The 10,717-nt window shown below is 33.7% G+C and overlaps 1 protein-coding gene across 2 annotated transcripts; it reads left to right on the forward strand.

Moving 5' to 3' along the window:
• The first annotated feature begins 671 nt into the window (after window positions 1-671).
• LOC310734716 (pancreatic secretory granule membrane major glycoprotein GP2-like) lies at window positions 672-10,295 on the forward strand. 2 transcript variants are annotated; one of them, XM_083557100.1, is made up of 17 exons: window positions 672-745; window positions 1,360-1,419; window positions 2,929-2,976; window positions 3,076-3,108; window positions 3,279-3,338; window positions 3,754-3,875; window positions 4,382-4,651; window positions 4,728-4,829; window positions 5,012-5,126; window positions 5,267-5,278; window positions 5,600-5,965; window positions 7,092-7,199; window positions 8,004-8,188; window positions 8,651-8,805; window positions 9,308-9,550; window positions 9,637-9,799; window positions 9,916-10,295. In XM_083557100.1, the coding sequence occupies exons 2-17, from the start codon at window positions 1,374-1,376 to the stop codon at window positions 9,991-9,993; spliced, it is 2,106 nt and encodes a 701-aa protein (XP_083413226.1). In that variant the 5' UTR covers window positions 672-745; window positions 1,360-1,373; the 3' UTR covers window positions 9,994-10,295. The 2 variants fall into 2 exon arrangements, with proteins under 2 accessions (XP_083413226.1, XP_083413227.1); XM_083557101.1 differs by lacking the exons at window positions 5,267-5,278; window positions 5,600-5,965.
• Window positions 10,296-10,717: the final 422 nt, after the last annotated feature.

A 10,717-nucleotide genomic window follows, 5' to 3' on the forward strand; every position in this document is an offset into this window, starting at 1 on the left:
TAAAGAGACTTGGTTGCTTTTTAGGATTATATCATTTAATAAGTTAATATTGTTATATACATAAATTTGTTTAATAGGAACTTTCGCATGACTCAAGGTTTTTGAAATCAACGCAAACACAAAAGGCCTGTAGACATTTATAGCAACTTTTGCAAAGCACATCATTCATGTCACAAATTCATCTCTATGTAGTTTTTCCGAATGGGAACTTTAAGGGCAGTTTGATCACGATCTTCATGACAGCAGGTCTTGAGAAGATTTTTTCATTCACTGCGTAAATGAAATATGAGCACTAATTTAACTCGCTTAATGAAAAAGGGGGTGAATTATTATCACTTCTTCTGGTTTTCTCTTATTTTCATTTCTAATATAATTCTCAGAACAGTACAATAATTAGAAAACATTGCTTTATCAGATTTTTGTCTATTTTGGCAATAAATTCTTAAATAGTAAAAAAGACTTTTTAAGTTTGAATAAAAAAAAAGAAAAAAAATGTCAATTCAGTTTTTCAGAAGTTTAGTAATAAAAAAAAAAAAACATCATGAATCTATTCTCTCTTGAAGCATACGGTAATTTCCCGATAAGGATCAAGAAACAAGAAAAACAAGAAATTCACTATTGTACGGCCGCATATTTTCAATTTGTTTCCTGTTAAAATGTGTGTATATATAGAGGGTGATTTTCTCCTCATGTAAATGATTTGCAGTGATATTCTGCAGACACAGTAAAAGTGGTTTACAGCCTGGTAAGTGTATGATTGATTTATTTGTATGAATATTTTGAATTTATGCTGATAAGGAATTCATTCAAAAAAATCAGGAAAATATGATTGATGATACATTTTTTAAACCAAAAATTCAGTTATTGTTATCTTTCTTTACAGTAGCTTTAGTTTGAGAATATAAATCTTGAGTTGCACTGGAGCTTCCAGCTGCATTCATTTTACCAGTGCATTAAATTATGTTTTGTTGTGGTTCTATTAAAATTTTCACAGTTGTTAAACTGGAAAAAGAAATAAAATAAACTACTTGTAGATCTCTTTTAATACAATATTAAAAATTGATATTGGATATTGCAGCATCAGGTACAAAATTTTTTGCACATACATACACAACAAAAACAGATTTTAGGCAAATAAAAATTTTTTTTTAAAGCTATTGTCTTATAGCTGTGCAAAAAATTTGGAACTAAAAAAAAAGAGAGAAATAAATTGACCTAAATTATTTTTGCCACAATTAAATTGCATACTCTCTGAAAATGTGTGTTAAATGATGATAAGCATAGATATTACTTTCATTTTTCTTCCATTTCTTACATATTGTTCTTATTGAGAGATTATATTTCTGTTAATATGTTCAGATCAACTATTGTTCATGGGGTTCCCAATTCTGCCATGTCTGGTCGCCCTGCTCTTTATGAGTAAGTCCTTTCACACCCTTTTTTAAAATATATATATATATACTGATTTATAATGAATCAATTCAAAAGTGAGGTGGAAGTCCATGAATTCAATGACCAGGTAAAAGCAGGATTAGAAAAGCAGCCAAGAAATATTAGAAGAAACTGGAGAAGCTGGTGGGAGTTTTTTACTCTCACATAGGCTTTATGGAAGAGTATTGAGCAGTGTGAAACATTATGCGATGTTTGTGGATGAAACCTTTTGCCATTGGCGCAAATTGGCGTAAAACCTTGTCCTGAAAACAAACCATTCCTGCAGTGAAGCAAAGCAGTTTTGTGAGTTACTTTGGCTTAAAAAACAAAAAAAACCCAAAATGGGCTTAAATATTGCATATTTTAACTTCTATATTTTAAAACCTAACCTAATCCAAAGATAGCCTGCAATTAAATATTTAAAATGATATACATATTTATATGATTAACCCAAATTTTATCAAAGACCCTTTGTTCCAATAAACACTATAGAAGGGCAAAAAAAATTGGAGCTGAGCTTTAGGCTTTGCAACTCGACACGAACTGAATCAGAAGAATCTGTCATTAGCCTAAAACGAATTTAACCCGCCTCCTCTCCATCCACAGCTGACGTACGACCACGCCCTCAAATAAAGTGCGCACTGCTCACGAGCAATTCTTGGTGAATGTCATGTAATATAATTTAGATCAATGCAAACGATGGTTAAAGAACATTTTATTAAGGCAGGCAAATCCAACTGTAAGTTGGGAGACAAGATTAGGAAAGGGCAATGGGTTTTGGCGATTGGCAAAAAAACACAATGGGGCAAAACAACAAAAAAAGGTGGGAAAATCAAAATGACTTGTTACTGGCAGAAAAACCAAAGTAACTTGGCAACTCAACCATTGAAATGTGATGGTATTTAAACCTACATTTATTACAGGTGACAAAAGGGCACAACCAATTAGGTTGGATATAAATCACAATGATGAATCGTGAAGTCATCACTGATTCGTTCATTAGATTTGATTCAATTTGATTCAACTTTATTGTCATTGTGCAAAGGTACACGAACAGAGCCATGAAATTAGCGGAAATTAGCGGTTAGCTAATGATATAGTTATGTACAAGCATGAATGTATGTATGATACAGTATATGCAGTATAAATATAGGTGGAATGTACAGTAGTGCAAACATGAGTTACGGATGGTAAAAGTGTAGTGAATAAGCAAAATACACAGAAGTTAAGAATATAGTATTGTATTGAAAACATCATATGATGAATTAACTGTTCAGTGCAGTTACAGGAAAAAAGCAATACTTTAGTCTGTGTGTTGGGAAAAAACTTACAATTACAAGGAACAAAGGTATACATTCTTTTATGACCATGTAAAAACAAAGTTCATCGTTAAACGCTCTATAAACGATACACTTTCCGAACAGCTACCAGTTTCTACTCAATTCTACATTGATATTTATACAATATCTCTCTCATTTACTCTTTCTCAAATATTAGGTATGGGAACGACAGGACGAATTACATATTTACAGCCGACTACAGACGGTAAAGTTTCACTGACAGTGTTTGGATGTTCACAAGTTTCCAGAAAATATACAATCTCTATAAAATGATTGATAAAAATGTCTTTTTTTTCTCTTTCAGACCCAGATATTTATACAGAAATAACAACAGCAGGTAAAGTTGTAGTGTGTGTGTATATGTACAAGTGTGAAATTTATATCCAACCATTAAAACCATTATATCTGAAACGTCAATATAAATTTTGTAATAATTTACAGGTGATTTTATTGAATTGTCTCCTTAATTGCTGTTATTGTCTCCTCTTTACTCATATCGTCATCAAGGACCAACGACACAAACAACAACAACAACAACAACAGCAGAACCATCATCAGGATTACCAGGTGAGGTTTCACCAACGGTGTGTGTGTAGAAACACGTGAACATTTATATATAATTCATATATAATGTGGAAGGAGGTGCAGGATAATCATTTTTGTATAATTTTTTCTCCTTCTCTGTCTATTCCTAAAAAAGATGACCTGAAGGAACATTGATAACAACTAAAGTTAAAGTTTTTACACAAGTGTGAATATTACATCCACCCAGTATTCAATCCCTTCATCATGAACGATTTGACATTTTTCTAAATTTACTTTATTCCATTTTATAAGAATGCGGTTGTGATTCTATTTCTCTCTCTCTCTCTCTCTCTCTCTCTCTCTCTCTCTCTCTCTCTCTCTCTTATACCAAAATTATATAAAGAGCTGTGTACTTTAAATACCTTGAATAAAATCTGTTTTTACTGATTTCTTTCAGCTTCACCTTTTTTCGATGTCGGCTCCGGAACGATTCCCCTTTACCTCGGTGATGGATCTTATGAAACAATCCAGCTGGAGCAGCCGTTCAAGTATGGTGGAAATGTCTACTCTCAACTGTATGTAAGTACAAAAAACAATCCAGGTAACTGTTTTGAGACAGATCGTTGCACAGTTTTCAGTGAAAGGATTACAGGTTATTAAGCACATGTAATTTAATATTATATTATATTATTATATTATATTATATTATATTATATTATATTATATTATATTATATTATATTATATTATATTATAATATATTTATTTTTTGTTTTTTATTAATTTATTTTATTTTATCTTATTTTATTTTTATTTATGTATTTATTTATTTTATTTTATTGTTTTTATTTTATTTTATTTTATTTTGTTATTTTTATTTATTTTATTTTATTTTTATTTATATTAAATTAATTTAAATGATTTTATTTTATTTATCTATTTTTATTTATTTATTTATTTATTTTATTTTATTCATTATTTTGATTTGATTTGATTTAATTCTTTTATTTTATTTTATTTTATTTTATTTTATTTTATTTTATTTTATTTTATTTTATTTTATTTTATTTTATTTTATTTCCTCAGCTCAACATGGATGGTTATCTGGCTTTCTTTGTTCCAAATATCAACGATGAAGTGCCCAATTCAGAACTTGGCAAAGACATCATCGCTCCACTCTGGACTGATCTCGATTATTCCGTTGGAGAAAAGACATACAAGCAGGCCACAAGCGGACCCCTCATAGACCAAGCTAACCAAGAAATTAACAGGATGTTCCCTGAAGTGAACTTTTTAGCTTCCTGGGTCTTTGTAGCCACCTGGAAAAACGTACCAATTGAATTTTCTTATTCTGAGGTAAAACGTCAATACATGTGATTCAATCTTTGGTGTTCAAATCGCAGAGTCTTTACTCGAAAATGTTCTCCTTCAGTTTTCATCATTCCAAGTCGTCTTGATTTCAGACGGCGGAAACCGCTCTTTCGTCCTGATGAACTACCAAAGCGTTCCTGCTATTTCCTCTGGTTTATGGCTGGTAAGAGCTTCATGCCACACATGTACTTCTGTTGTTTCTGAAGCAATTTATTGAAACTAAAAACAAGGTAGATTTCATTATCAATTCTGGATTATTTACATTGAAAGTTTTTTTAAATATTTACTTTCTCATGCAATTTTCATGAAATATGGAAGTATCTAATTTAACTACAATCTTCCAAGGCCGGCTATGGCATGGAGAACAGCAATTTTCTCACCATCCCAGTAAACAATTCCTACGATCTGCCTTCAACTAGCAACGTCAATATTTCTGGTAGCTGGGCTTTTCAGATTACAGGTAATTTCTCGTCTTCTGTGTATATACAGCATATGAAGTCATTCTTATGTTCAAATTCATAAAAGTAATGTCTTTTTGGGATCATTTTTATTTCTTTTCTCTGCTGTTATTTTCTCTTCTCTCCTCAAATTATCATTAAGTGCTATCAACAACAACACCATCAACACCATCAACACCATCAACAACAACACCATCAACACCATCAACAACAACAACAACAACAACAACACCATCAACACCATCAACAACAACAACACCCTCAACAACAACAACACCATCAACACCATCAACAACAACAACACCCTCAACAACAACAACACCATCAACACCATCAACAACAACACCCTCAACAACAACAACACCATCAACACCATCAACAACAACAACACCATCAACATCAACACCATCAACAACAACAACACCATCAACATCAACACCATCAACAACAACAACACCATCAACATCAACACCATCAACAACAACAACACCATCAACAACAACAACACCATCAACATCAACACCATCAACAACAACAACACCATCAACATCAACACCATCAACAACAACAACACCATCAACAACAACAACACCATCAACATCAACACCATCAACAACAACAACACCATCAACAACAACAACACCATCAACATCAACACCATCAACAACAACAACACCATCAACATCAACACCATCAACAACAACAACACCATCAACAACAACAACACCATCAACATCAACACCATCAACAACAACAACACCATCAACAACAACAACACCATCAACATCAACACCATCAACAACAACAACAACACCATCAACAACAACACCTGAAATAATAGGTACATTTTCACTGAAGGTCTTTTTCTCTACACGTGAACATTATAAATGTAAATTTATTCATTATATGATAAATTTTCAACAGCAAAATAATATATAGTATTATAGAGGTTTATTCATCGAATTGCATGCAAATTTTGTGTTTATTTTTTATTGTAATTTTTTTTTTTTATTAAGAATTTTTTGAATAGATTTGGACTGTAATTAATATCAAGTCTGCTACAATGACTGCAGTTTGCATGAACTGTTTTGGAGACACTTCAACAATGATGGAACGATAATGAATGGATTTTCGGTGCCACCCGGATTAGGACGGGTTTCCTTTTGGGTTCCATTTCAAATCCGGTTCCTCTCAAGGTTTCTGAATCATGGCATCTAAGGGAGTTTTTTCATGCCACAGTCGCCATGGGATCGCTCATTAGGGATCAATTTTCAATTACCGCTGCACGATTATTCGCATCAGATCGACGCTGAACTGGTGGCTAAGAAAAAAACAAATAAAAAATCCTCCCTCTGTTATATGGCAACATTTTGGCTTCATGTTTACAGAGGGAGGGACTGTGTGAGATTTAATAAATTCAAATTTAGATCACGTGGCAATATGACAAAATTAGCACCTGAAACAGGACAAAAATATCATGAATGAATGACGGAGAAAAGCCAGACGATTAAAGAGACAGACTGCTGAACGTAATAAGGCAGGACCCGTTAACCCGAACAGAACGAAACGCAACATGAGAAAACAAATGATGCAAATGTTATTTCATTTTGAAAACAATTTTATTTTTAAAGCATTTTATAATTTTATTTTTATTTCTATGCCTCATTTTTTTCTCTCTCAAATACAGCTTCAACGACAACTACAACCACAATACTCTGTAAACTTGAACTTTTTGAATTTTTTAAAGCTCTGAAGCTCTTTTTAAGTCGCATCTCAGCTCTGTTTCATCCATTCCAAACAAAACAAAAAAAATGTATTTTCGAAGTTTTCCATTTTTCCTGTTTCAAAAACACTGTTAGATTTATTCATTGGTTTCATTTTTATCAGGTCATGGTGTCCGCTGACTTCCCTGCTTATTCTTTATTATTAATATCAGACTGATTTTGTCTTTCTGTATCTCGTTGTAGGACCCTGCCAGACATTGAAATGTACTCAGGATGAAGTCTGTAGGCAGATAAATGGAGCTTATGGCTGTGGCTGTGGGTACATTCCTACAAGAAACCCAGATATTTATGGTATATTTCACATTTTAATATTTATTTTTTCTCTAAACATGCTAAGTGCCCTGTAGCACAACCCTGAATGTATAATGCATTTTAATTGACTATAAAAAGTGCTCAAAACAAGGTCAAACTTCCTTTCTTTCATATCCCTCTTGGTTACTTGGACAAGCTAAGCGTCTACATGATGTCTTTTTTCTCTTGTGTTTACATTAAGTTGTTTGTAGGCATCACCGATTTCACAATTTTATAGAAGTCTATATAAGTCCTAATGTAAATTGTGAGCCGACGCTTCATCTGTTGATGTTAAGAAGATGGTTAGAAATGGTACAAAAGCTCAATTATCGCATTCATTCGTGACTTTGTCTGAGAACTAATTCAGTGCTTCTCAAACTGGCGGCTGCAGCTACCTGGTCGGCCACCAGATGTCGATAGAGGGCCGCATACAAATTGTAGAATCTAAATTAGAAAATTATAAAAAAAAAAAAAAAAATTATATATATATATATATTATTTTACCTGTATGTTAGGATTGTCAATCTATGTAAACTATGATGAAAAAAAAAAAAAAAATATATATATATATATATATATATATATATATATATATATATATATATATATATATATATATATATATATATATATATATATATATATATATATATATAATATAATAAATATTAGTCATGTCATGACTTTTCTTTTGTGGGCCACAAAAAGACTTGTCGTACACAAGGGAGACTCCTGTTTAAAAAAAGTTTGAGAATGGCTGAACGAATTGAACAGTTTTCTGACTTTTCTTCCATTTTCTCTCAGACGCCATTGAAACGTGTTCGGGCAGTGCCGGATCGCTGTCTCTGTCTCGCTGTCAGCTCTTTGAAGCTGGTTATTCTGAAGATGTTCTCCACCTTAACGACCCAAGCTGCAAAGGGAAGGTTTACAATGACAGACTGGTGTTCAACTTCGACAGCACTGACAACTTGTGCAGCACAACTCTGACGGTACACAACCAGCACTGTTTAAGGGGCCTTGTATCCAATATGTGAACATCCTGTTGTTACCTTCTATTCTCCTTCTGACTTGGGTTTCTATGCAGCCCATAGAACAGTTTGGGGTAAGAAAAGCAGTGAAATTTGTCATATTTATGAAGGGTTGGTCTTAGAAATATTATGAAAACCTAGCACCACCATCAGGTCAAAATTCGGAGGCAGTTTTTTTTTCTGGCTTGCACAAATTCTGCCCAGTCATCGAATACTCCAAACTCCCATTTCGGGCCGAACAATCAAACATCGAAGTTGGTAGATAATATTTTGAGCATTAAAACCTGAACTAGGAGGCGTCGCATAACATTTATTTGCATGTAATTGAGCGTTTTTTTGTGGGGGGTGGCTGGGGGGGAAGTCTACCCAAATGCAGAATCTTTAACCTGAGACTTTTCTTTCCCCCTCTGTTTTTTTTTACAGAGTAACAACACACACATCATCTTCAAGAACAATGTCGGAACGATTGACGGTATAGGTGTGATTAGTCGCTCCAGTGGCCTCAACATCGCCATATCCTGTGTGTATCCGCTCATCCGGAGCATTTCCATGCCCACGGACATCGAAGCCACAGGAAGGTATACAACCGGTAGTCATGGAAGTCATAAAATAAATAAATAAATAAATACATAAATGTAAAATAAAAAATAGTAAATTAAGATGTATAATCCATAATCGTAAGGGAAATGAGTGGTCAAAAGGATTAGGCAAACTATTCCCAGATGAGGCAAAGAGGCATTAAATCTATGAATTAGAGACCCTTATTGTGTGTGTGTGTGTGTGTGTGTGTGTGTGTGTGTGTGTGTGTGTGTGTGTGTGTGTGTGTGTGTGTGTGGAATATGAAATATGGATTTATTATTATTATTATTATTATTATTATTATTATTATTTAGATTTGATTTTTATTCTGATTTGTTAGAGCTGGATGCTAAAATATGGAATTATTATTATTATTATTATTTTATTATTTATTATTTATTATTTATTATTATTATTTTTATTTTATTATTATTATTATTATTATTATTATTATTATTATTATTATTAATTATTTTAAATGCATCAATTTCCATGGCACAGTGTCCTTAGCAAGGATCTCTCTACTGAGGGCTCGTACCAGATCAGCATCATCCCGTATACCGATGCTACATTCCTGGTTCCGATATCTGGCAATGTGACCCTAGAAGTGAACCATCAGATGTACATAGGTGTGAAAGTAGATCGGTTTGACAGCAGTCAGATCGCTCTGGTGCTGGACAGCTGCTGGGCCACGCCGTTCAACCAGACTGACTATTCCGTTCGCTGGGACCTGATCATTAACGAGTAGGTGAAACACAAAGAACCTAGAAATGTGAGTCAAGTTCTCTGCAAAAAGAGTTCTCTCTCAAGTTCTCTCTCTCTCTCTACAGGTGTCCAAACCCCAATGATGGAACGGTGGCTGTTTTGCAGAACGGCGTCTCCACATCCAGCAATTTCTCGTTCAGGATGTTCACATTCACCACCTTCTCCAACAAGATCTTCCTTCATTGCCAGGTCCATCTCTGTCTGCAAGAGTCAGGAAACTGTGCACGGGTACGTTTCCCAGATATAAAGAAAGTATTAAAAAAAAGTATTTATTTTTTCTTAAATTTTTCATTCATTTGTTTTCCCGCCCTTTTTTCACCTTCCTCCCCTTTTTTCGCTCTTAGAATTGCAACGGAGCCCGTGCCAGAAAACGCAGAAACGCGCATTTCTATGACTCTGCTGCCATTTCCATGGAATTCTGATTTGTTTTACTTGGAACTTAACACTTTGATCGCAAATGTTCTTTAATCGTCCATAATCCATAATATTTTGTAAGTGATTGTTGTTGTGTGTCTGTGTGTGTGTGTGTGTGTGTGTTTGTTCACTGCTCTAATCATTTCTGATAAATCCTTCAAGCATTATATCGTGTTGCATTTTTATTTGTTTACCTCTGGTACTCGATGTAACATTTATATCTTTCCATTACGGATAAAAAAACAGAATTATCTTTGTTGTCGCTAGAAGTGTAACGCAACTGCATCCAATACACAACAGCTTGAATTTTTAGTGAGATTCTACACGTTTTTCTTTTTAGGTTAAGTTAAATGTCCTCAACACATTTTTTTTGTTGTTGTTGTTGCTATTCGGTTTATTGTCATTGTGTGTGTTGTTTCTTATTCTTTATTTTCACCAGTGCTCGAATTGAGTCAAGTTTTATGGGTTTTTTTAACAACCCCCCTTAATTCAAGCACTGATTTTCACCAGTATACCAAACTCACAAGCATGACTGATTAATGAAACCGCTCAATTCCACCCCCTTGTGTTCACTTTAATAAGCACGTTCTGCCTCTGTATGATTTCATTCACTGCGATCTATGAAAATTTGTATTTTGACTACGTCATAAACCGACCCTATAATCGCACAGTAAACACAGCATACTGCAGATTCAGTGTAGAAAATCTCCCGTAGTTGGTCAGTTGTCTTGC

The sequence above is a fragment of the Silurus aristotelis genome (assembly GCF_946808225.1).
Source record: "Silurus aristotelis genome assembly, chromosome: 12".
Classification (NCBI taxonomy): domain Eukaryota; kingdom Metazoa; phylum Chordata; class Actinopteri; order Siluriformes; family Siluridae; genus Silurus; species Silurus aristotelis.

What these genes read in the sequence shown, in the direction of transcription:
- LOC310734716 (XM_083557100.1), top strand. Translation starts at nt 1,374, where the DNA reads ATGGGGTTCCCAATTCTGCCATGTCTGGTCGCCCTGCTCTTTATGA. An exon ending in ACCATCATCAGGATTACCAG is followed by an intron (nt 3,339 to 3,753) that starts GTGAGGTTTCAC and finishes GATTTCTTTCAG; the next exon opens with CTTCACCTTTTTTCGATGTC. An exon ending in AACAACACCTGAAATAATAG is followed by an intron (nt 5,966 to 7,091) that starts GTACATTTTCAC and finishes ATCTCGTTGTAG; the next exon opens with GACCCTGCCAGACATTGAAA.